At 43.2% G+C, this 26,130-nt stretch overlaps 1 protein-coding gene across 1 annotated transcript; it reads left to right on the top strand.

The window, feature by feature from the left end:
* The first annotated feature begins 3,687 nt into the window (after nt 1-3,687).
* On the top strand, nt 3,688-25,702 carry PCBP2 (poly(rC) binding protein 2). Its single transcript, XM_044915392.1, has 15 exons — nt 3,688-3,765; nt 6,115-6,257; nt 6,837-6,860; nt 6,952-6,984; nt 7,344-7,460; nt 9,442-9,573; nt 10,775-10,939; nt 11,960-12,022; nt 13,876-13,968; nt 15,123-15,164; nt 16,414-16,486; nt 16,987-17,025; nt 17,962-18,017; nt 18,921-19,090; nt 25,282-25,702. The coding sequence occupies exons 2-15, from the start codon at nt 6,189-6,191 to the stop codon at nt 25,316-25,318; spliced, it is 1,113 nt and encodes a 370-aa protein (XP_044771327.1). The 5' UTR covers nt 3,688-3,765; nt 6,115-6,188; the 3' UTR covers nt 25,319-25,702.
* Nucleotides 25,703-26,130: the final 428 nt, after the last annotated feature.

Raw genomic sequence — 26,130 nt, 5'->3', positions numbered from 1 at the left:
GGGATCATGACCTGAGCCGAAGGCAGACGCTTAACGACTGAGCCACCCAGGCGCCCCAAACTCACTCTCTTCTTTCCCCCTCTGAGAGGAATTTATTGATTCATAAAATTATCAGGTATTGCTATTAAGTGCATCTCACCTTTCTCTTTCAAAGCTGACTGCAACTGTTGCCCAGTCCTAGGAGAAGCCATGCTATTGTTAGTAAAGGATGATGTTATTTTATCAAAAAATTTTTAAAGATTTTATTTACTTTTTAGAAAGAGAGAGCACAAGCAGGAGGAGTGACAGAGGGAGAAGGAGAGGGAGAAGCAGGCTCCCTGCTGAGCAAGGAGCCTGATGGGTGGCTCCATCCCAGGACCCTGGGATCATGACCTGAGCCGAAGGCAGACACTTAACCAACTGAGCCACCCGGGTCCCCGTATTTTATCAACTTTTATTTGATCGTTCTTTTGCCTTCCACATTAGAGGTGACTTCTTGGATAGCTACTTGCTTCTACCTGAGCTCTCAGGGTCTTTGGAGTATAAACGACCCAAGTGCAAAATCTTTTTTTTTTTAAGATTTTATTTATTTGAGAGAGGGAGGGAGAGAGAGAGCATGAGTGGGGGAGGAGATGGAGCCAGAGGGAGAGGGACAACATATTCCCCGGTGGAGTAGGGAGCCTGACTCTGGGCTCCATCCCAGGACCCCAGGATCATAACCTGAGCCAAAGGCAGACGTTTAACCGACTGAGCCACCCAGGTACCCACCAAGAGCAAAATCTTTTTTTTTTTTTTAAGATTTTATTTATTTATTTGACAGAGAGACACAGTGAGAGAGGGAACACAAGCAGGGGGAGTGGGAGAGGGAGAAGCAGGCTTCCCATGGAGCAGGGACCCCGATGTGGGGCTTGATCCCAGGACACTGGGATCATGACCTGAGCCGAAGGCAGACGCTTACTGACTGAGCCACCCAGGCGCCCCCCGACCCCCAAGTGCAAAATCTTGAGGTTAATCTGATCTTCTGCACAGGCCTCATAGTAACCCCGCTCCTTAGTTTGATTTGAAATGTTAGTGTCCTGGGGCACCTGGCCAGCTCGGTCAGAAGAGCATGCAACTCTTTTTTTTTTTTTTTAAGATTTTATTTATTTTTTTGAGAAAGCGAGAATGAGAGAGAGAGAGAGCACATGAGAGCGGGGAGGTCAGAGGGAGAAGCAGACTCCCCGCTGAGCAGGGAGCCCGATGCGGGACTCGATCCCGGGACTCCAGGATCATGACCCGAGCTGAAGGCAGTTGCTTAACCAACTGAACCACCCAGGCGCCCCGAGCATGCAACTCTTGATCTCAGGGTTGTGAGTTCGAGCCCCGTGTTGGGTGTAGAGATTACTTAAATGAATAAAAGTTAACACATTTTTTTTGAGGGTGCCTTGGTGGCTCAATTGGTTAAGTGTCTGCCTTTGGTCTAGGTCATGATCCCAGGGTCCTGGGATGGAGGCCCACGTTGGGCTCTCTGCTCTTCGGGGAGCCTGTTTCTCCCTCTCCCTCTCCCTGCTGCGCTGCCTGCTTGTGCTCTCTCTGTGTCAAATAAATAAATATAATCTTAAAAATAAAATTTTTTTGAAGTGTTAGTTTTTTTCCCCCCCCAACATTTTCTTAATTTCCTTTCCTCTCTTTCAGTATTTGGTCTGCTCCTTGCCTTTGCCAATGACAGACTTCTTTTTATTTCTATCTCAAATTGTTTCTAATACAACACCCCCACACCAGGGAACTGGAATCCCCAAGCTGTATTTTTCACTTCCGGAAGCTGTTCCTCTTCAGATGACTCCACTGAATTGGGGTTACCCAGTAAAACTTAATAATATTAAGGCCAGAACTGACACCTAAAGGACTTGAACAAGGTTCAATAAATAACCCTGTATTTGCTTTCTCTTAATTTCCTTCTCTTTATTTTGTCTTATTCCCTGCCAGAGCTCTTCTGAGTTTTTTGTTGTTTTGTTTTTTACAAAAAGTTTTATTTTATTTATTTTTTTTAAGATTTTATTTATTTATTTGACAGAGAGACACAGCGAGAGAGCGAACACAAGCAGGGGCAGAGGGAGAGGGAGAAGCAGGCTTCCCGCTGAGCAGGCTGCCCGATGTGGGGTTCGATCCCAGGACGCTGGGATCATGACCTGCGCCGAAGGCAGTTGCTTAACTGACTGAGCCACCCAGGCACCCCTTAAATAAATTAAATCTTAAAAAAAATTTAAAGAGACCGGGGTAGATGTCTTTTTTTTTTTTTTTTAAGATTTATTTATTTGAGAGGCAGGAAGGGGCAGAAGGAGAGAGAGAATCTCAAGCAGACTCCCCGCTGAGTGCGGAGCCCTACGTGGGCTCCATCTCACCACCCTGAGATCATGACCTGAGCCAAAATCCAGTTGGCTGCTTAACCAACTGTGCCACCCAGGTGCCCCCTGGAGTAGCTGTTTTGCAGACTATCCCACATTCTGAGTTTGTTGATGATCTCCCTGCAGTGTGATGTATTTAACTTATTCCTTTATCCCTCATAAATTTCCTGTATACTGCAAATTAGGTCTAAAGGTTGATAAGATTAAGATTAAACACTTTTGACAAGAATACTTAATAGACAATGCTATGTATTTATTTTATCTCATCAGGGACCACATAATGTCAAACTTGTCCTGCTATTAGTGTTGCAACGTTTGATCACTTGGGTACGGTGGTGATTATCAGATCTCTCCATTTTAGATTACCTTTTTTTTTTTCCTGTGCAATTTGCCAGTAATGTGTGTGGTGATATTTGGCCCTATGATAATATCCTCTCCCCCATCAACCTTTCACTTAAAGCTTTGATGACTGATGCCACCGGCCTGAATGAATTATTTCATTTTGGATTGCAGAATGGATGGTGATTTTCTCACTCTTTCATTCTTTTTACATTTATTAGATGGAAATCTTTTAAAAAAGAGTTTTCCTTTAACGGATGAACTACGGTTCTTCCTAAGAGGAGTAAATGCTTAATTCTTTCCTTTTGATCACTAATTTTCAGAGTAAGGAGTTGGTGTAAAAGTTGCCTTCAATGTGGCAAATTAGGTTTTTTTATCTTTCTTTCTTTCTTTTATTTTTTTATGAGTATTACTATAGACTACTGGGTTTTTCCCGTTTCTTTTCTTCTCACCCATCCCTTTTCCCTCTTGTCTCCTTTATCCATGGCGACTGCCAACTCTCTCCGCACTCACGCCTGATCTTTCCAATCAGCCCGCTAGGGGCCACTAGCTTCTTCCCTGTCCCCACGCTGCCGCTCTATCTTAAGACTTGGCCATTCGCTACCAGGTGTTGTCTCATTGGTGCCGACGCTGTCCATGGAGCCGCTCTAGGCTGTTGGGAGGCCGTCCGCATTGCGTGGGGAAGGTTTGGGCGACGCAGTCGCCTCGCCGGCCCCCGGGGCGGTTAGCGCTTCCGGGGTCGGAGGGTGCGCGGGGTTGAAAGCGGGCCGCTCCGCCCCGTCCCCCTCCCAGACCAGCAGAGGCAGCAGCCGGAGCAGCCGCAGCCTGCGCCCTCTCCCGCCCGCCCGCCCTCCGCCCGCCCGCCCGCCCTCCGCCGCCCTCCACCCGCCCCGGGGTCTCTTTCCCCCTTCCTCCTCCTCCTCCTCCACCCCCCCCTTCCTCCTCCGCCCGCCCGCGGGGCCCCCCTCGCCTTCCCGCCCGCCCCTATTGTTCCGCCCCCGGCCTCCCGCCCTTCCCCTTCCCGCCCGCTCCCCTTTTCCCCTCAGTCGCCTCGCGCCTGCAGGTAAGCTTCAAAATTCTCCCTCCGCCCCCAGCTATAGCTCTGTTTCCACTCTTGCCATCTTTCTCAGCGTGCTCCGGTTCTCGTCACGAGCCCCGGCCTTGCGTAGTACCGCGTGAGGGCCTACCCCCTCACTCTGGCTCGCCGGCCATTCACGCGAGGCCCTGGCTCAGGCGCGGCCTAGTAGGCCTCGCGCAAGGCCTACCCCCCTCCCCCCGCCTTTTCCCGGTGGCGGCTGCGCAGGAGTCAAGGAGGGCGCGCGCGCGGTAGGGGGGGCGGCGGTGGATTTGTTGGTTGAAGGGGGTGGGGGGAGGCGATGGCCGGCTTGCTGGCCGGGCGGGTGAGCGCGGCTCCCCGCGGGGGTCAGGCGCTGGCGCAGGCACACGAGGAGGCGCTACTAGTCCGGCCCCTCCCCCTGGATCGCAGCGCCCCCCCCCGACCGAACCGTTTATTTTTTTTTCCCCTTCTCTTCTGGTGGAGGGATGGGGGGGGCATTTTTTAATTGGAAAATGTTTGGATGACCGAGGGGAGGGGGGCTGCGGAGTTAAAGAAAGGGTAAACGGGCTCTCAGTTACCGAGTTATTCAGGACGTTCTCTCGGGGTAACGAATTTTGAAATTACAAAATGCCTGCCGATATAGACCCAGGCCGAGCTATTTATAGGAGAAGGGGTAATGGACTGTAGGATTAACAGCTGGATTCCTGGGATTGGGTACACTTATATTGACCTAGTCAGAACATGACAGGGATTTCTTGGATGTTTGGAGTTAGAAATGCAGCTTTGTGCCTTAATCACGAAATGGCCTTCTAAAAGATTTTCAGTGTTCTTGCCCTTTCGTACTTGCGTTGTTGTAGTGTTTGTAAAGTGTTTCCTGTTACATTTGAGTGGAGATAAGGAGCTAAACTGCCAATATTTTACCGTATCTTATTTTAAAAAACAAAGTCATTCTTACAGACGTAACTCTGTCTCTCCCTTTCCACTCAGCCTCCCTCCCCCCCCCAGCACTGTTGTTTTTCTATGAGTGAAAAGTGTTGAATTTTGGGATTTTGCCAGCAGTTAATTCTATTTTGAAGATGGGGGAATGAGGTGCCTTGGGGATGCAAAGCCCATCTTTTAAATCATGCTCTGGAGGTAACCACGGGGAAGCTTGCCATAAACAGAATGATCTGGCAGCAACTTAAAAACACTTTTTAAATGTTTAGGGATGGGCTTTATGTTAGAGCAAAGTTAAAACAGTGTCTGGTTTGTGAGGGGGGAAAACTAGTAGAGTTCATTGATGTTGAGTTTTGAAGGGATGGTTGCTAAAAATGTCACTGGAGAAATTTATCAACTTGGGAGAACCTTTTAAAGCTAATGCTGTTAGGTCCTCAGGAGGTATCCTAGGAAAAGGTATATCCAAAAAACAAATTCTCTTTCTGCATGTAATTTGTTACTTCAAAACAGAAATATTGGGAACATTGTTTCAGAGGACAGATGGGGAAAGACCTTTCTCTGTAGGAAGGGTTCATTACTGTTGCTTAAAACAACTATACAATAAATTTTTAGCAATACCAGTTTTTTCATTGTTTTCTTTGGAAGAAAATTTAAGATTTAATAGATTTGAATAAAGATGAAGTGGTAACAAAGGTTAATACAGAAGCAAGGAAAATTTTCAAATCCGAATGATTATCAAGTTGGGTTGGGAAAGGGAATAGAAGAAAGGACTCAGGCTGTGCTTAATGTACTGAGTGTTTTCCCAAAGGAGAATATGGAATCCCAGCCTTTGTAGAAGGCTTTCAGATAATGCCTTTTTCAGTGAGGCTGTTGATTTAAATCTTATTAAAATTATTCGGTGTCATCTGTCAAGATTAGAAATTTTAATGTGTGATACAGCTCAATTTTTTACCTAGAAATTGCTGCAAGTAAGAAAACTTTGTGTCCTTTCTAGCTTTCAACCTGAACTGCTACCTAACAGGGAAGCAAAAGGTCATCTGCCTCTCTGTAATTGGTTAGAGGTTTGGCCTCATGATTTCCAGGTGTTTCTGTATCCTGTCAAAGCTTATTCTGCTGAAGGACAAGTGCACTTTCAGCAGTTCCTTTACAACCATTGCCAATTGAAGGAATCTTCCTCATCCTGAGAGTCAGCGGGAACCCTACCATTAAGGAGAGTAGACTGAAAAGTCTTCTTCCATACTCTTAACAGAACCTGAGCTGTAAATAGTTGTCATTAGTGTAGTTGTGCTGGATATATACAAGCTTGCCAAGTGATAGACTGTGATTTAAGGAAAAGAATCAGAACATTGATAATGGTGAAAATGATTTTAGGAACTATTTCTCCTGTTGTTTCTGATTTTGATCATGTTTGCATTTCAGTTTTTGGCTTTCACCCCCACCAGTGACCAAAGACTTGACCACTCAAAGTCCAGCTCCCCAAAACACTGCTCGACATGGACACCGGTGTGATTGAAGGTGGATTAAATGTCACTCTCACCATCCGGCTACTTATGCATGGAAAGGTATGCACCAGCTTGGGAAATTGGGTCATAGTAACTGCTCAGGGAGAGGCCAGGAAGAGAGGGCATGCATCTTGGAGCTCATCAGATTAGCACTGTGGGGCATCTGGCTTTAGCACTCTTCTCTATCAGAGTAGATGAGAGTGTAGTGGGAAAATGGACAGACTTTAGTAGGAAGCTCCACTGAGCAGGAAAGGCTTAACTGGAAGATGGAGCCAAAGACTGTCACATATCTGGATAATAAGATTTTGCCTCTGGAGGTTGCTATAGCTTGTGATAAGTAGATTTCCTCTGCCCAGACAATTTTGGGAAACTTTTAGGGTGGGGGTGGAGGGTGATGTATTTGGTACTTTAAAAAATAACATACTAAGCACAATAGCATTAAATCATTCCTGCATCATCATTCCTTCAAAATTCTTGGATATCTTCATTTATGTTTTGAGCAAAGCAAAGAAAAAGCCCACCCAATCCCCTTCCCTATAAATCTTAGTTTTCCCATTGTTTTGGACCGTTAAAAATTCCTTTTCATGATAACGAACACTTTGAGTTTCCTCTTATTGACGCTGGTTTTCTCCGTTGCAGGAAGTTGGCAGTATCATCGGAAAGGTAAGACAGTTTCACTTCAACTCTAATTACTGTTTAGTCAGTCTGGGTTGAAATAGCAGTTGGAACTCACTCTTGACTTTTCCTCTTACAGAAAGGAGAATCAGTTAAGAAGATGCGTGAGGAGGTGAGTTATGTGGGGGGAGTTTGAGGGACTGTTAAATCCTTAAAGGAAAATTTTTCTTTAATGAGTGTTTACGGGGGGGAATGTCTCAAAAGGAAAATGTGGTATTTTTCTGGCTTGGTTATTTGTAATGACGTATAGTATGCTGGGAAATGTAGTTCCTGTGTCTCAGTTCATTCAAGCATTAAGGCAGCTTCTGTAGTCTGAGGACAAAAATGAGCAATGTTTGAAATGATGCTGAAATTGCCTTCTGTCAAGATAATGTATGTAGGCAGTTCCTGGCTTATCTTATGGGGGGGGGCTGTTTATATATGCTCAGATCTTCTTGTCTTATTTAACTCTTGGCTTTGTTTTTTATCCAGAGTGGTGCACGTATCAACATCTCAGAAGGGAATTGTCCTGAGAGAATTATCACTTTGGCTGGACCCACTAACGCCATCTTCAAAGCCTTCGCTATGATCATTGACAAACTGGAAGAGGTTTGTTGTTCTTTCATTCTGCACTTAGTCTTTGTTTTATTTTACTTTCGGGTGTTTTTTAAGTTTCATTTTTATTTTATTTATTTAGAGAGTGTTTGTGTGTGCCCTCATGAGAGAGGGAGAGGCAGAGACTCCTCAAGTAGACTCCTGCTGAGCGTAGAGCCTGACGCAGGGCTCAATCCCAGGACCCTGAGATCATGACCTGAACCAAAATCAAGAGTTGGCCGCTCAAATAACTGAGCCACCCAGACACCCCTCTCCATTTAGTCTTCCTTTTAAAGTGCTTCTAGATAACTTAGTGATTTTCTGAGAACTTTTAATTAATTTTTAAGATTTTATTTATTTGACAGACACAGTGAGAGAGGGAACACAAGCAGGGGGAGTGGGAGAGGGAGAAGCAGGCTTCCCGCCAAGCGGGGAGTCCGATGCGGGGCTCGATCCCAGGACCCCAGGATCATGACCTGAGCCGAAGGCAGACGCTTAACGACTGAGCCACCCAGGCACCCCTTCTGAGAACTTTTTAAATTCAAGAACAGAATGGATCATAAATATCTACGAATGGGTCCTTTGCGCCCCCCCCACCTTCAGTGTCCCCAAAATTTGACCATTAAGTCACTTGAATCATTAAAACAAATAGCTTGACTATTACCAGGGACTCAGTATTAAAAAATGTGTGAAAAACTAGCATCTTTTCATTTTTTGACTGACAGTTTTGAAGGTATGACAGTACTTCATTACTAAACGTTATGTCCCCTGATTTATAGTTGAGTGAGCCTAAATGTGCTTTTTTTAGGTGCCTTGGTGAAACTACTATGTACTATAAATACAGGTGCCTTTCAACCTTGGATATAGTTAGATTTTTTAAAAAAAATCTGTCTGAAATGTGTCAGACCGATACTTGAAGGGAGGGAATGTTTATAAGTTATCAGAAGCAAAATATCAGTGCCAGAGGTTTTTTGGCAGAGGGAAGCTTTTTTTTTGTTCACCAAGGTACCTCAGCCTTCAGACACTGAACAGTCTTTGCCCTAGGTCTTGTCTTCTTCAGCCTCCTCCCCCTCTTCAGTAATGCTGCTAATCACGCATTTGACACTACAGGCAGAGGAGAGCTGTTGGCTGCTGCTTGGGTTGGTGATTGGATAGTTAATGGTGCCTGAAATTTTATCATGGCCAAGATCAGAAATGTTATCTTTTGACCTGCAAGGCCCTGCTAATCCAGAGTCTGAAGCTTAAAAAACATTCAGAAGATCTGTTCATAGTTTAACATGTCCTTGACTTTAAAGACTTATGTTTAAGCACTTTCCAGGTCCAGCTATTGCATAGAGATTAGGCTGAGAAGTGATGTTTAAACCACTTAATCCTCAGGAGGCTAAATTTAACTAGGCTAAAACCATGACTTTTGGATGTAGCATATTGTTACGGGAAAGATGGTGGACTTTGGAGCCAATACAGTCTTTTAATTTCAAATCTACAGCTTTTTAGATGTGATTGGGGTGAGTACTCGGCCTCAATTTCGTTATCTGTGTGATGGTGATATTAGCAAGAAATTAAAATAATGATACAAAGAAGCACACAACTTAATCTTACAGTTTTCTAAGAGGACAGGATTGGTTCTTTGAATATTGGGTTGCGTTGTTTCATCTTTCTCTTAATATTTTATTTAATTTTGACTTCAAGATTGTTTTACTTTGCAGTCAGCTCTAATTTCCAAAACTAATAATATCACTTTTCTTCCTACAACACCCCCCCCCTCCATGAAGGCAACTGTATTTAGGGCTAATTCTGAGGAAATTTGTAGGTATTTTTTTATCTTTTCAGAAATAGTTGTTTTGGGGCGGGGGAGGCAATATTTGAACTTTCGCTGATGGTAGATCATGACATCATATGTCCCTTATAAGGTTAAAACAGTTCTGTTATAGCAGTTATGGGTCCCAGGCATCTGCTTAAACTTAATTCTTCTGTTCTGATGAATTTCTTTTTGAAGGACATTAGCAGCTCTATGACCAATAGTACAGCTGCCAGTAGACCCCCAGTTACCCTGAGGCTGGTGGTCCCTGCTAGTCAGTGTGGCTCTCTCATCGGGAAAGGTGGTTGCAAGATCAAAGAAATACGAGAGGTTGGTAACTTTTGTTGTCTTCACAATGTTTATTCTAAATATGGCTTCCCCTATTAATAGCTCTTAGTATGGCTAGGAAAAGTTTATATTTGAGATGAAGATTATTAAAGTAACAGTCCTAGATGATTACAATTTGATTGTGTATTGGGAAGAAAAGGATTGTACCATTGATGAATACCTAAAAATGTGTAGGTTTTTTTTTTTAAACAATTCATATGTCATAACAAGTCAGAAGGTTAACCAGAATTTCTAACTATTGAATATGACCGGTTTCCTTTTTTTCCTTATTTCCTTTTTATTTTAGAGAGCACTGTGCTGGGGAGTTGGGGGGACGGAGGGGGAGAGAGAATCCTAGGCAGGCTCCTTGCCCAGCACGGAGCCCAACATGAGGCTTGGTCCCACTACCCTGAGATCATGATCTGAACTGAAATCAAGAGTCGGACACCTGACTGAGCCACCCAGGCGCCCCCTGTTTCCATTTTTTTTATTTGGCAACTTTTCCATGAGACTACATACTTTTTTTTTTATGTCTAAGAAGATTACAGTTTGATATATAATAGGATATATTTTCCTTGACCAAACTCCTAAATAGCAAGGGGAAAACAGGAAGGTGTATTAGGTTGTAGTTGTAATTGTGCTCCCTTTTAAACTGTGGCATTTACATTGAATTATGGAAGCTTTTAATAGGAGTTACTGAATTGGATGTTGGAATGAAATTTGAGTGGCTCCTAAAGGAGTTTTCAGGAGCTTATTGTATATGCCATGAGAGCAAGGATTTTGGTTTTGTTTGATGTATTCCAAGCAACCGGAATGGTGCCTGACACATAGAATGGGTTTAATACAAAAATTTGTTCAATAAGAGAATGAAAAGTGGGTGATACTTGCGGAGATTTTGTTTGATGGCCCATGAAGCTATCATTAGCTAGCTATCATTTCTAGAAGGGCCTTTTTCTTGAGAACAGCTTAAATTTAGGCTGTTATTCAGGTTTATTCTTGACTTTCAGAGGCTAATTTATTTATAACTGTGATTAAACAGTCATATCTGGAATAAGGGGAGAGTGGGAAGGGAGGATAAAAAGGGTAGAATAGGAGATGGGATAAGTATCTCTACTGAGTGTTAGACTCTAAAATCGCTGATTGGGGAATTGGAAGAGTATGAGCTGTTTTTATCTGATTTTTAAAATTTCTTTTTACCCCAAAGAGTACAGGGGCTCAGGTCCAGGTGGCGGGGGATATGCTCCCCAACTCAACTGAGCGGGCCATCACTATTGCTGGCATTCCGCAATCCATCATTGAGTGTGTGAAACAGATCTGCGTGGTCATGTTGGAGGTAAGCCCTCAGGCTCATGCTGAGAATGGGGGGAGGGTGATTCTAGGGAAACAGACTGATCTATATTTAGTAAGACTAGAATTAGGTGAAGCTGTTAGAAGCTTCCAGTGGGGGTGGGGAAGAGGTTCCCTGAGTTCATATTTTCCTCCCCCCAGCTTTGACTTTTCTTATAGTCTGAGCAAAAATAGAAACTGTTAAGCAGCAGTCATCTTTTGGTTTATAGCAATTCTAGTAGGGTTGGTAGGGGAAGATTCACTACTTGGACTGAGTGGACAAAAGATGTAACTGGGTTCCTGAGAAGCTGAGTTAAGTTGACTTGGATTACAGTATTTTAGCTATGTGCAACTTTGACACATTCTTCAAATTAATTTGTTTTAAGGCAGGATTATATTCAAGGTATTTATATAAGAGAAGATTTATCCGTAACGGTGTTTTTGAATGATTTATGAGGTCCTGGTAGCATATGTTATTCAGTTAAAATAAGAGTAGCAAAATTAAAGGAAAATAAACCTTTTTAGAATTGTTACGGAATTGGTCCCATGTTGCATGAGAAAGGAAAGTAGGATTTTCAAGTAGAGTTTAGGAAAATGTTGACTGAACCTTTGAACTATTTTTCTTGACAGAGTCTGTATTATCCTAGGCATAATACTGGGGTACTTTATTTCCTATTTTGGCTTCGTTTTTTTATATAGGCCAAAATGTAAGATCCTAAATTGCCAACTATATACGTACGCATAGAGGTTTGTCATGTTCATTAGGTTTATTTGAAAACGTGGAAATAATGCGTAAATTATTACAGGGGAATCTACCTTGATGAGAATTAGTGTGAGCTGTGTAGTCCACGGACCCATCTTAACTGCTTTAAAGGCAAATAACTGCAGATGATTTGAGATTAGATCTAGCCAGAGACAACGTTGGTAGGTGAGGGGATGGAAATTAATACAGTTTTAATTTAACTGATCTGTGTGAGCTTAAGCCACACAGCTGAAGCAGCTTTGAAACCTTATCTCTTTTTGTTTTTTTCCCCTCTGACTCTCTCCCAGTCCCCCCCCGAAGGGCGTGACCATCCCGTACCGGCCCAAGCCGTCCAGTTCTCCAGTCATCTTTGCAGGTGGTCAGGTAAGAAAGTTCTTATTGGTGGGCTAGAATGAACAAGGATTATATTTGAAATGTCAACTTTGCCAGCAGCACACCAGGCCACTCTGCATGCTTGCTGAAACCTGTACTCTGGCCATTAGTTTGACCTGCTTTTAGTTTTATTTTTTTGTACTGGAGAAAGCTATGAATGCCAAGCCCTTACTTAATTTTTAGCAGACAATGGGAGTTTTGTAGGCACTCGGAAGGGGGAATTTACTTGGTAATTTAAGATGGGTTGGGTTAGAAGAAAGGGTAAAATGGCCTTGGTGTCACTACTTCTCTCTCTCTCCCACCACCCCATCCATGCTTTTTTATGTGTGGGGTGTTCTTTAGAGGTCTGAATAAAAGTAGCAAAGAACTGGACCTCTGAAGGAGATTCTGGATGGTGGTCTCAAAATTGGGGGGTCCTAAACTTGAGTGTCCTACAAACTTCCCCTTCCCCCCCACCTCACCTCCCCTACTCCTACCCCTTCACTCCCAAACTCCAGTGAATTGTTCCCCCAGGCTCTTAACCTCATAAACGCTGGTTTGAACCCACATGGCATAACTGAAACCAGCCGGGGTAAGGGTTCAGTGTATGAGAATAGAAGGGGGAGAGCATGTTGGGCTGTGGTGCTATGATCTTTGGTGTTAGAGTAAGAACACCAAAGCACCCCCTTGGCCTCTTTCTACTTCACCCACCTAAACTCTTGATCCTTGGCACATGGTTTATTCTGAAGTTAGATTTGTATGACAAGAGCATGGAATAGAATGATAGTTTTATGCTTCGTTGGTTAGTATTTAAGGAGTAGGTAGGTAGGTTAGTTTTGTAAATGTTGGGCTTCAGGTTGGAATAGTGACCTTCATTTTGGTGGTTGCCTAAGCAAGTGCATTGCTCAGAATGCCTTTTCCCAATGAGGGGCTGGCCTGTTACAAGCACACTTAACTCAATTAGTTCCATCTTGTGTTTGAATTGGGGGAAGCAAAAACTTAAAGTCCATTTCATTCACATTCTATTTTGAGTTGGCATAAAACTGAACAAGATTTTGGAGACTTAGTTTGTCATGTGCTTTTGGGAGCTTTCACAAGAAATCATGTCGCAGTGCTACCTTGAGACAGTTTAGTACCTTGCCTTGTTTAAACCAGATTGGTTAAAGGGTTCTGTCAGTCTGGATAGGCAGGATAAACAAAGGCCCAGAGTCAGTATAGCAAGGAGGCTTAGCCTTAGGAGTTTTCCCTTCTCCCCAGAAACTCTAGGTTCCTGCTCTTCTGGATTCTTCCACTGCCATTTGGGATTATAAAGAGTCCCATGCTGTGCAGCAGCAATCCTATCTATAATTCTTCATTTCCCTTTCCTTTCCTCCTTTTTCCACTTCCCCCTTCTTACCTCTTTGCTTCCCCACCTCCCTCCCACCCTCCCCCCCCCTTTATTCAGTTGACCACCCTCTAAAGTCTTGAAGCTTCTTTCATGAGTGGCCCTGATTATTCCCATGGGCCTTTTTAAATGGACTGGTTCATGCAACGTCCACAGATGGACCTGTATCTTTTGTTCCTTTGTGACAAAAGTGGGCTCTCTAGGGGTTCAACTTAATCCCACACTGACCAGTAGCTGGCATCAGCTCTGTTGCCTCATCCCTTCATTCTTACTGAAAATAGCCCAATTGTGCGGTGTGATACCTGCCACAAGGTAACTTTTTTTTTTAAACTCACTGATTGCAGCTCGTTTCAAATTGTGTCGTGAGCTCCTTTTTAAAGGAAAAGAAAAAATTAAACAACTTTTTTTGTGTGAATTTCATGCTGGTGACAAGGTGCCGGATTGACAGCCCTGGAGACTGAAATCCTCTATTTATCCACAGGACAGGTACAGCACAGGCAGCGACAGTGCGAGCTTTCCCCACACCACCCCGTCCATGTGCCTCAACCCTGACCTGGAGGGACCACCTCTAGAGGTGAGAGGGGATGTTCAGTCTCCAAGGCTCACTCAATCCTTCCGCCTCAGCCGAGACTGCCAACACGCGGGGGGCCAGTGGCGCTGGTGATTTTTATGCTGTGGACACCACCTGTCCACGGGGACCTGGACTGACCCCCCCCACCTCATTTCACACAGGCCGCGTAGCCCACCAGATGGTAACACCAACTCTCTTTTTTTTTCTTTTTTTTTTCCTTTTTTCCTTTTTTTTCCTTTTTTTTCTTTTTTTTTTTTTTTTTTTTGTTGTTCAACCCCTCTTCCCCATCTCCCACTCTTCCTATCCCATTTTCACCTTCCTACCCCCACCTGGGTGCACTTTTGGGGGGGTACTGGCCACTGTGATGTGAAAAGCTTCACATCCTGTTAACCAGCCACTCCTTCCCCTCCCTTCCTGTCCTCCTCCTTGTCCCCCTCCCCATTGCCCTGAAGACCCAGCTCCCTTTTTGGAGGTTATGGTGTGGGGGGAGGAGGGTGTAGTGGGAGCTGCAAGTACCTTTTATGGAGGGGGAGGTGGGAGAAGGTGCAGGGTTTAGAACACAGTAATTTGTTTTATTTATTTATTTATTTTGCATTCCTGAGGTCAGCTCCCTAGTGTTAGGTACTCTGCTAGCTTCCAGTGCATTTAACGTCTTTAGGCAGATGTAGAGAAAAACAAGATAGGGATAGGGAAAGGGAAGTGTTTCAAAACATGCCACGTAGGTTTGTGCAAATACAAATCATTCATGTCACCATGACCGGTATATAAGGGTTGGGGTGGTTGAGGGAAGAGAACATTTTTCCTCCTAGGCTGTCTTGTATATAGGGAAAAAGAAGGGGGTTTGGTCAATCGAGGCATTGCTTAATCCCACTTCCCACCTTTCCATTAAGAAACAAATGTGTATTTTGCCTTTGATTGCAGGGAACATGGCTCCCTTCATAGGCTTCCTGGAATAAGGCATCATATTTAGGTTTCAAAGAAGGCCAACTCAGGTCTGACTGTGTTTGTGAGATACCATCTACTGCCTCAATCTCTGGCCTCCCCCATCTCTAGTTCAACTCTGGCTTCCTGGCTAGTTGAAATCTGTCTCCCCTTCTCCCACTGGGTGGCTGTCCGTGATTGGTTTTTTAATAGGAACTGTTTTCCTCCTTTTGTAGGCCTATACCATTCAAGGACAGTATGCCATTCCACAGCCAGATGTAAGTTTTGTTTTCACTTCTTGTTTTGAAAAGCTCCCTCTCCCATCCAAAATTGTTTCATTCTTTCTTCCCCATAGGCAGAAGTGAGTTGGGTCTTAAACATTTATAGTATTTTCCTCACAAGGTGAACCTCATATTTTGGGCCTTAAATCTTTAATCAGGGCCACAGTAGCACCTTGTTTGCTTTTTGACGTAATCATTGGAAATTTGAATTCAGATTATTAGATTCTGCTTTCCCCATATTCCAGATTATTCTATCTAAAAGAGAGAAGTGTTCCACGGTATATTGTGATTTATTATTCCAGGGCACAGTTTAAATTGACAGTGGACTGACTGTGCATCTCTTCATAGAGTCCTTTCCATGGGTGGGGGGGGTGTGGGAGGTTGGGTTTGTCTCTGGGTACGCCTCAATTTGAGGTGACAATTTAAAAAGCATCTGGGCGGGTGGGAAAGGGGCTTATTTTGCACAGGGAGGGATAAGCTGAATATTTGGGGATTCGACTCAATAAAACCTTTCTTGCCACTAAACACTCTATTTAAAAGCACTGGTATTCAGACTTCGTGTAAGGGCATTTCTCTCTGCACTTTCCTCTGTCATTACTAACCCTTTCAGGTGCTGAGCATTAGACTTGGGAAGTTGGGTTTGGTTCTTGGCTTGGCCCAGGAGGGGAAGTAGCCTTGAGGAGGGATTGTTTTACAACAGCCAGGAGAGTTTATATAGGTGAAGAAAAATAGCTGTAGAAATCCATTGGGAGGGGGTGGGGCTGAGCCCAGTTTGGTTTCATCCTAATCTCTCTTCTCCTCGCAGTTTCCCTGCCCCCTCATCTCCTTCCCTTCTCCCAGTACTGGAAGAACCCTGCATGGTGTGTTTCCCCTAGCACCACTGCACAGTTTGTTTACCTAGCCTGTCTGTGCTTGTCCCGGGGGCAACTGTTGCAATGGCTGCAAACACCTTCATTAAGGAAGCCCACAAGGGGATGGTTGTCGGGCAGGTGCTGCTGCTTTTCTTTTCACACACACAAAATGCATTCATTCTCTTGTACTGATGCCCTTTCTATTTCTAACTCTTACCTTCATATTCTACCCATCTCCAGGATTGTGGTTTAAGTCCCATCTTTACCCTGTGTTGTAGTTTGAGTAGTAGAGTCAACTTTGGGGATCAGGAGCTCTGCATTTTCAAATTTGAATATGCTTGAGCCCTGACTCTGTTACTCTTCTAATGCCAACCTCTCCTGTTTCCTCCCTGCAGTTGACCAAGCTGCACCAGTTGGCAATGCAACAGTCTCATTTTCCCATGACGCATGGCAACACCGGATTCAGTGGTATGGATACCTCAGTGTTTATTTCTGTAAAGTGTAGTGCAAGACAGAGGCCAGCCCCAAGGTCTCAGTTTGACATCTGTTTAAAACATACTTCATTATCCAGCATCCTGCTGGTTTAAACTTGCCTGTCTTCTATCGCTAAACCGAAGGAGGTAATGTGTTTGTTAACTTGGTTTTCATTTGGGGTGAGTTATTCTTTTTTTTAAAAAAAAAAAAGGCCCTGGAAGGTTTGGGGTGAGGTCTGGGGATGCTTGTCAGGCAAAGGGTAGGCTAATATTTCTTCCCATCCTCACTGCTGCCCCTTTGATCTGATTGGCACCCCCTTTCTCTCCACCAGCTATTCACAGATCTGGGTAGAAAATCCATTTGTGCCAAATTGTGTAGTGGTTTTTGATTTTGTTTTGTTTTGTTTTTGGGGCTTTTTTTTCTGTATAAGGAATAACTTGTCCGATAGGGTTAGGATGAGACCACCAAACTCATTTTCACTTGTATCTTAACAGGCATTGAATCCAGCTCTCCAGAGGTGAAAGGCTATTGGGGTAATGATTAAAAAAAAAAATCTGTAGTATTCTACTGTTATATTAATAAACTGGTGGGAGTCTTGTTTCACTGCCCATGACATACCAGCAAGATGCACATGGCAGAAAGGAGCTGAGAGAGCAAAGGGGTGGGCCTGGTGCCCCTGAGGGTCCCTTGATGGATCTGGCCAACCCCCTTCTAAAAATGTGGAGTTTAGAGGCCACAGCTGAGAGCAGGACTAGCTTTGAGAATTAGCCAGCCAGCCTGGTCCTTTCCAGGTGTCAGTATTATTTTGATGGGTATGGGTGTTTGCTGATGGGATTTTTTTTTTTTCTTTTTCTTTGGAAAGCAAAATAAAAACGAGAACAAATTACTGAGCAATTGAGGAAAAGACAGTAAATCTGGAGAAATGAACTTCCCTCACCTGGGTGCCATTTCATTCTATTTGACCTTCAAGTGTAGGTTAGGATTGGGGGAGGTGTTAATCTGATACAGGTATATTTAAAGCAACTCTGCATGTCTGCCAAAAGTCCATGGTACCCAGTAACAGGCATGATATTGGCACTGGTGCTAGTGAGCATCAGGTGAGATAAAATTGGAACACAACAGCAGCAGGAAATCCTAAGCAGAAAAGGGGAGCAGTGCAGAAGGATTTGGTTAGATTTTGGTCCTACCACATTCCCTTGCCCCTGGCTTCCATCCACTTACACCCTAATAGGCTGGGCTTTGCAGGAAATGGCATGAAATCAGCTTTTCTGAGTTTACAGAGGAACCTTTCCAGCATTATTTCTGTACCCCTTTCCCCCTCTTTCCTCCTTGGAGGCTTCCAAGTTAGTGATGAATCCCAACAGCCAATGCTGGGTTTCCAGTTTGTTTCCTTCTGTTAGGTTAATGTGCAAATCAGTGGGGGTTTGTTTGCTATGCATTGAACTTCCTTGCTCTCTTCTGTCTTTTAGCAGGTTTGGATGCATCTGCTCAGACTACTTCTCATGAACTCACCATTCCAAATGATGTGAGTATAATTAATAGGGTGCATGGGATAAAAATAAGAGTTGATGCAGTGTCATGCCATTCTTAAGGCCTAGGGAAAGAAATGGGGTTTTTTTAAGATCCCAAATTACAATTTTAAAAGTATGTAGAATCATAAATAAAAACTGATGGAGAAAATAGGTAAAACTATTGTGTTGAGGTATCGTGAGGGAGAAAACCATTTTTGTCTCAGATATAAATTCCCATTGGCCTTAGTTTCTTGGATGATCTGAAGCCTTATCCTTAAAGCAGAGGCCATTGAATGTTACGTCCAACATGGTAGTCACTAACCACATGTGGCTATTTAAATTGTGAGAATAATAAAATAATCTCAATTTCTCAGTCTCACTAGCTACACTAAAGGTTTTCAATAATCACGTGTTATTAGTGTCTACAGTATTGGACAATATGAATGTAGACCAATTTTTTATTTTTTCCAGAGGCAACAGCATTATAAATTAGGCAGAATTCTTATCAGTATATTAAAATGGTAATCATAGCAGGGTGAGTTTAGGCATCTTTGTTGCCAAAAACCAGAGACCTTTATTATCCCTAGCCATGAGAAACTGGTTTGTTAGCCTGTTGGCTCTGATTTATTTTGTCTTTGGATTGGGACTCTAGGAAATGAGCTAATGCTCCTCGGAGTCAGTCCACTGAGAGTTGGCTCTGATCTGTGGTAGACAAAATAGGGGAAGAGTGGAGATGCAATCTAGAATCAAGTTTTTTAATCAGGAGTATGTGAGTAGGGTGTGTAGGATGCGGATAGTAGTTTCCATTGCCATTATTGTGGATCCAAGCTATAGAAGACTGGAAGGGTGGGATGGAATTCTTGGATCTAGCCATGCAACACTTAATTTTGGTATGCCTTGTTGTTTTTTTTCTTAAGTTGATTGGCTGCATAATCGGGCGTCAAGGCGCCAAAATCAATGAGATCCGTCAGATGTCTGGGGCGCAGATCAAAATTGCGAACCCAGTGGAAGGATCTACTGATAGGCAGGTTACCATCACTGGATCTGCTGCCAGCATTAGCCTGGCTCAATATCTAATCAATGTCAGGTAAGGGTTCCCTCTCTACCTTTTGTATTATTGTTGGCAACACAAGTAATGTGTGTGTTGGGGAAAGCTACAGTGTATTACTAAATGTGGGAATATTTGGGGGATGGGAGTGGGGATGGGTGGAGATGGCAGTAAAGTTAAAGTCTAGCCCTGCTTTGATCCATTCTTAAGTGTAGCAAGCAGGAAAAGTAACAAGATTGTAATAAATTTGTATGGGGGAGGGGAATAGAATGCTTGCATTTGACTTGATGGTTTTAGGCTTGGAAAGAGTAGAGCAGGTTTTCACTAGTAGGACAGTGCTCTGGCTGGAGCATCCATACTGACTAAGAAGCAAATGTGGGTCTCTTGCTGTACGTGTCATAGGCCAGTATTTCATGGATGGGGTCTAGTCTCCAAAGCGCCCTAATTGGAGTAAGGATAATGAAGTAATGTGACGGCAAGGCAGTTTCTTGGAAGCAGCGATTACCATTTATTTTGAAAACATCCATTTTTCTCAAATTGCAAATTGCTCCATTGTTCAGAGCTTGTGGGAAAGGGGAGGCACAGGTTTTGGACTATTTCAGAAATGCCTAGCCTCTTTCTTTTTTTTGCCACCATCTCATACCATAATGGCTTCCTGAGGTTTTATTCTCCTCACCCAAACCTAGCTGATGTTACTGCGCACAGTAGCCATAGTGGGGTTATTCGGGGTCTGGTGGACATCCTACAAGGCATTTGTATTTCTTGCTTTCTCAGCACATGTGCTTTAGTCACGTTCTTAATTGCTTACTCACATGCTAAGCCGGGGTTAGCATTCTATTTCCCAAGGGGCTTAGCCATCCTTTTCATGTAGATTTTTGTCTAGTCACTTACCTCTGTCATAACTGTTCATTTTTTGTTGTGCATAAAAGGTGTTCTGAGTTCCTGAATCTAGTACAGGGGAAAGAAATTCTTAAGTATGAAGTCTATTTTGTTCTGCTTACACTGACCTTGTATTTATTCCATTGTCTTTTATCTCCTGGTTAAGAATTATCAGTTCCCCAGTGGTTTTGACTTTTGCCTTAAGCCTTTTAATGCCTTGAGGTATTTACTAGTATTTATGTAGAAAAGACTCCTCTGTGTGTAGATCTGCTTCAGCTACCAAGCACATCAGATTCTTCATGTTCAGTGGGAGATGGTAGTAAGCTTTGTGCAGAGGCTGTTTGTAAAGGTTTTTCTTGTTTCTAACTGGGGTATGGGGAAGGGCGGGTGTTAAGTGGTAAGATTCATGTTCTTGGAAGCTGGGGATTGTTTTCTTCTGCTTGGGTAGGCTTGCCCTAAATATTGTCAGGTAGTGCTTATTAAATGGAAGTGGTTTGACCTTAGGACAGTGTCAACATTGTAAGGAAGCGGAATATCTCCACCTGAGTTTCCTGATTCAGTCACTTTTTTCAGGATCCTCCTTATAGGATGGCTGGCCATTTAGGGTCATCCCATTTCATGAAATTGTCCAAACTATGGATTTGTGTCACAACTTTGTGACGCTTCATTTAACACCAAAGCAGAGATCATACATGCACAAAGCTTACTCTTCACTCTCCCATCTTGGCCCAGTTTGAATGTAAAAGCGAACTGGTTTTATTACTACCAGGCAGGAGAGATTTCTCTGCTTTCGGTAATGGATTCTGAGCATTTCTGCTCTTACTCTGTCAGCCTGAGTCCTTTCTTTATTCCCTGCTTTATAGATTGTAATTTCCCTGGACTTAGGTAAACAAGATGGAATCTTAAGAGGAGGGTCCCTGCCCTTGAAGAGTCAATCTTGTGGGGTAGGTTGTCTGGACAGTTTTCGACAAATACTGCAGTTCTGGGTTAGAAGCGTGGGCATTTGGGAGTTGCTGATCATTAGGGCTATTTGGACGTTATTTTAGGCGTAGAGGCGGTATTTTTACATTTTTAAACTAATTTTTCGGGAGTGCTTGAGTATCTTCCATTTCTGTGAGGTCTGTATTAGAAGTATGTTCAATCAAAAACAAAGGGCTTTTTATCCTCAACCCCACCTCTCACCAGAAATGAAGCTTTCTTAGTTGTTATCTATACTTTTGTTCTCAGCATTTTTCTTTGAAAATACTACATTCTTTGAAGTTTTGAAATAAGTGACCTGCTTTGGTTTCTTGTCCTTTCCCATCCTGATATATTGGTTAGTTTGTTGTATAAGATGGAAGCACACTTCAGCATTGGGGGGAAGGTTTCTAATTCTATAGAATAACATTCTACACCTTCACAAGGCATTGGTGGGTGTGAGACCTTTGTTCCTTGTTTGGAGATTGCTATGAATACTCTTTCATTTTCTACTTTGAAATCATTTCTTTCTGACTCCTGGGTTGGATCCCATGTCCGATACGTGGAAGTGTGCTCTGTATGATTTCTTTTCTCAGTCCATCAGCTTTTTCTTCACCATAGCAGTTTTAAATAGTGTTGTGGAATGGGATTTGGTAAAGTATACATTTTTTAGAGGGTGGGACACAGACTGAAAGAGGGGCAGCTTATCACAAGTTGGTATTAGGTCTTCCTAATTTGCAGCCAGAGGCACTTAACTGATAACAAGCGGTTTTTGTCCTGTACTTTTTCCCTTTTGTGGTCTTCCCTTCCACCCACCCTTTTTTTTTTGTTCCTTTTTTCCTCTGTTACAGTTTAGAAAACGCTAAACCCTCCTCCCAGGCAGCCTCCGTCACGATCCCTGATCACCTCAGCATCAACCTCTCTCAACCCTCCACCCCTTCTTCTTCTTCTTCCTCCTCCACCACCACCCCCTCGCTCGCCACAGCGGGGACCTCCGACGCACCCTCCAGCCTCCCCAACCCTCTTCCGACCGCCCCTTGTGTCTCCAGTCTGCTTGGCATGAAACCCATCCCTCTCCTGGCTCTAAATGTTGTGTCTGCTGCTAAGGGTACCGGGGCTTCAGCTACCGCCACCACCACCTCTGCCGTGCCATGTGTAACTAACAAACTGAAAGGCGAGAAACAGAGATTCTCCCCCTACTGATTGAATATCTTGAGGCACCCCCTCAAGCACTCTTGGTTCATTTTGGTTTTCTTTGTTAACATTGGTGAGAACCGAACAATTGTGAGCTTGTGACCGTTTCCTTTTTACTATTTGGGGGCATAACAGGGTGGGGGTGGGGGTAACGGTAACCTGGGGTTAGGGTTAGGCCATTTCATCTGAGTGCCTGTTTCAGAGTTTGACTTGTTGAATTCTTTATCTAGAGCCACATCTTGCTCTTCCTTTTCATTCTGTTACTTTTTTGTAGCTTTATTCTGCATTGCAATATAACAATGTGTTAGGCTCTGTGTTAATGAATAAAAGCTTCTCCATTAATCCTTTTTTTTTTTAAATTATTTAATGGTTAAGTTATCAGCAGGCCGTCTTGGCCAGATTTGTGTTTCTAGTTGTAATAAAGTTGCCACAGTAAGAACTTTAGTTGACTGTGTGCTGTGAAGGGCAAAGGGGTGGGAACTTGTGACCTGTGGCTACTCAACTAGGGAGTCTGTAAGACTGACTCGGGCCTGCTGTGTCCCTGGTGAATTTAGTAGTAGTCCTTGGTCATTCCCCACAAAAGAAGATGAGCCTGTAGCAGGTTACATCCTGAGGGTCTTCTTCATTGGCATTAAGATGCTTTAGTGAAGACCAATTTCTCTGACTTCTCAGATCCGTTGCCTTGCAACAGCAGCAGGTAACAAGGGTGTCCATCCCAAGATTGTTTCCTCTGGTGAGTGGTTACTGTGAGGATCTTCTACAGAGCATACATATAAAGAAGTTACTTCTTGACCTAGAATGGGGAGGCAAGTTGGGAAAAGTCTAATAAAGTTTGCTGGCTTTTGTCTGCATTTCTCTGAATGAGAAGTATCCCTCTTCCTGTGACACTGGGTAAATCTTGAACAACCAACCTGTAACATCACCCAAAATTTGACAGGATTCTCCAGTCATCCTAAAGCCACCCTGATTACTAAGTCCCTTTACCCTTCCTTCCATTCCCTGCCCCCCCTCCTTCTGTCTCCCACCAACCCTGTCATGAGTAGAAATTATAAACTTAGATTTAGAAGGAACCTTTAAGATCAACTGCAATTTACCAGTCCACTCATTTATCAGATTAAAAAAAAAAAGCCTTGGAGAATTTAAATTCACAGATCACGTGAGTGACTAATCAGCACTAACAACTTGTGCTTTACTTTTACTCAAGTGTACTTTATCTCCTTGAAGCCTTATTTTCCTTATACTAAGACCACAGCTCTCTCTCCATTAAAGACTAGAAATGGTGTAGGTATGATGGCAGAAGGCCTTTGATGGTCTTCTATTCAACCTGAAAGCATATGGCTCTTCCTTAGAGCATTAGAGAATTAGTGTAGAGATTTTTTTTCTTGTTGATCTTTTCCCACATCTCATTTGGTTTATAGTATTAAAAAAAAAAATTGCTGATAAGTATTGCAGTGTGTTGTCTCATGGCGTTGTGGTCCCTCAATCCTAGATTTGGCCTATGAAACTAGTGTTAACATGTCCCAAGTCTGCACGAAGGACTAGAGGAGCAGCCTTCTTTTCGCTGTCCAGATAGTTTCCTCTTGTTAGTTGCTGGTTGCTCCCTTGTCATATGGTCCAGCTGTCCCTTAATAAGCTCGCTCTAGGACTTAAATTTTGCTGGTACCAGCTCCCCCCAGAGACCAGGTTTTATTTTATCTAGTTCTTGATTAGAAGGAATCTTTACCTAATGAGTACTCCCTAACGGAGGAGTGCAGGGAAGGAGGCAGATGTTTAAGATGCAGCTGCCACCACAACTTGGTGTTAACTTTTTAAAAATTTTTTGGGTCCCCCATGTCCTATTATAGAGTCCTTAGCATGATACTTCGGTTGGGTTTTCCCTTCTTGCCCTCTCTCCACCCCGTGCCTCAATCACTGTTTAGGCTGTATATAAATTCTGGATAGTTCTTTTTGTTGCCAGAGTGCCATCACCTTCTTGCATGAACTTAATTTTCTTTAGGTAGGTCCTACATCTAAACTGTTTACAGCAGCTCCTTCCTGAACCTTCACTCCCCACTAAACTCTTAGGTTTGGCTTACTGCTTATATTGCCCTAGGTCATCCTATTTTGAGATTGGCAAGAATCTGCCCCCTTTAAAAGAACTAATTATATTCCCCTTTATGTTGAGGTAGAAATACCATTTCAGACTGAAATACAGTTTGTAGTTGAAGGACCTATTTCCTGGTTCTTGGGTGTCGTCTTTTCCGCCCCTCCGGCTTTGCATTGTTGTGGAAGGCATAGAGATGGCAAAGTACCATTCATTTTCTCTTGACTAGATACCACAAATAGGTTATGCCAGTCAGTTGGAAATCCTAATGAAATAAATTTATGAATTGAAACTGAGTCTTACACATTTAGTTCTATTCAAAGCGAGAGCTAAGATTTGCTGGGTATGTAATACTCAGTGAAGCAGGCTATAAATACCTAAATAATTTTCCTTCAGAGTTCAGAATTGGGTTCCAGGACCTCAAATGATACATTTGAGACAGAAAGGCATTGTAGCTGGCTGGGTATGTTTGAATGGAGAGTTAGCTTAAGGATTCCAAGGTTTGGGAGCTTCTGGAAGGAACCAGGGAATTGTTGAAACATGTGGCTTCTGCTTTTGAAGTCTGAAGACGATAGGTTGGGTGTAATTCTTGACTATACTTACTATACCTGCTGTTCCCTTTTTAACATCCCCTAGCGTTTAAAAACTATGTATTATCTCTGAATAGGAATAGTTTTCATGATGCTAGAGAACGCCAGAGCTGAAGCCTTTGTTGCTCTGTCTCAACATTAGCTTCATGAGGCTACTTTCAGATAAAGGGTTCCTAAACTGCTTTCTCTCAGTAGCTTGGGAGGAGCTAAAATAAGCTTAACAGTAAAGAAAAGGTACTTCTGTGTAGTAGGATCCTGTAAGAGGTTTTAGTGTGTGGCATACTTTTGGAAAGCATTTAACATCTCCCACAAATTAGAGGAACACCCACTGTTGGTAACCAGAGTCTGTTTCCTTCAGTTCTGGGATAATTTTCCTCAGAAAGCTTGGGTTATAGGGGTTATGAGATCATGGCACCAGTTAATCCAAGAAATCTTAAAATGCCCCCCTTGACATTGAAAGTTTCGGAGGTGAGGTACAGCTGGGCATTCAGAAAACTAACTTTGAGTTTTTATTTTTTGTGTTACAGGCTTTCCTCGGAGACGGGTGGCATGGGGAGCAGCTAGAACAATGCAGATTCATCCATAATCCCTTTCTGCTGTTCACCACCACCCATGATCCATCTGTGTAGTTTCTGAACAGTCAGCGATTCCAGGTTTTAAATAGTTTGTAAATTTTCAGTTTCTACACACTTTATCATCCACTCGTGATTTTTTAATTAAAGCGTTTTAATTCCTTTCTCTGTTCAGCTGTTAATGCTGAGATCCATATTTAGTTTTATAAGCTTCTCCCCCCCCCCTTTTTTTTGGCTCATGAATTTTTTTTTCTGTTTGTCATGGAAATGTAAGAGTGGAATATTAATACATTTCAGTTTAGTTCTGTAATGTCAGGAATTTTTCAAAAAAATTAAAAGATGGACTGGAGCTTTTTCTTTGTGAATAGAAACTGGATGCCACAGTGATTCATGTGGGTTTTATTCCTGTTGTCTTGCTGTTCTTTTTGCACCTTTTATGCCTCAAAGGACAAGGACCCTGCTTGGGTTTTGAATATAAGCCTTTATTCCATTAAGATGTTACCTTCTATTTTACCACTCCATCTTTTTTTTTTGTAGTCCTTGAACTAATTTTCCCTTTATCGTGCCTTGCAGAGTAACCAAATAGCTGTTGCAAGCTAGCTGTGTGCCCTTTGTCCGAAAGTGCGGGGGTCAGGTTTACCTCATTTTCCTAGGACTGGTCTGCAAAGACCAAGATAGCACCTCCACTGGGTGGGCAGGGCCTGGGGAGGGATGCACGTGCATACTGTGGAAGCAGTTGGATGCGTTGCCGGGCATGTCTGACCCATCCTTGGCCAAGCTGAAAACCAGTCTCTTGTTTGGAAT

Source organism: Neomonachus schauinslandi, chromosome 5, assembly GCF_002201575.2.
Source record: "Neomonachus schauinslandi chromosome 5, ASM220157v2, whole genome shotgun sequence".
Taxonomy (NCBI): Eukaryota; Metazoa; Chordata; class Mammalia; order Carnivora; family Phocidae; genus Neomonachus; species Neomonachus schauinslandi.
Note: the sequence above shows the minus strand (reverse complement) of the source record. Positions and strands in the feature narration are given on the sequence as shown.

Coding starts and splice junctions, on each gene's coding strand:
- PCBP2 (XM_044915392.1), top strand. CDS start 6,189: ATGGACACCGGTGTGATTGAAGGTGGATTAAATGTCACTCTCACCATC. Junction 7,461..9,441: donor TCATTGACAAACTGGAAGAG/GTTTGTTGTTCT, acceptor TTCTTTTTGAAG/GACATTAGCAGCTCTATGAC. Junction 13,969..15,122: donor TGGAGGGACCACCTCTAGAG/GTGAGAGGGGAT, acceptor CTCCTTTTGTAG/GCCTATACCATTCAAGGACA.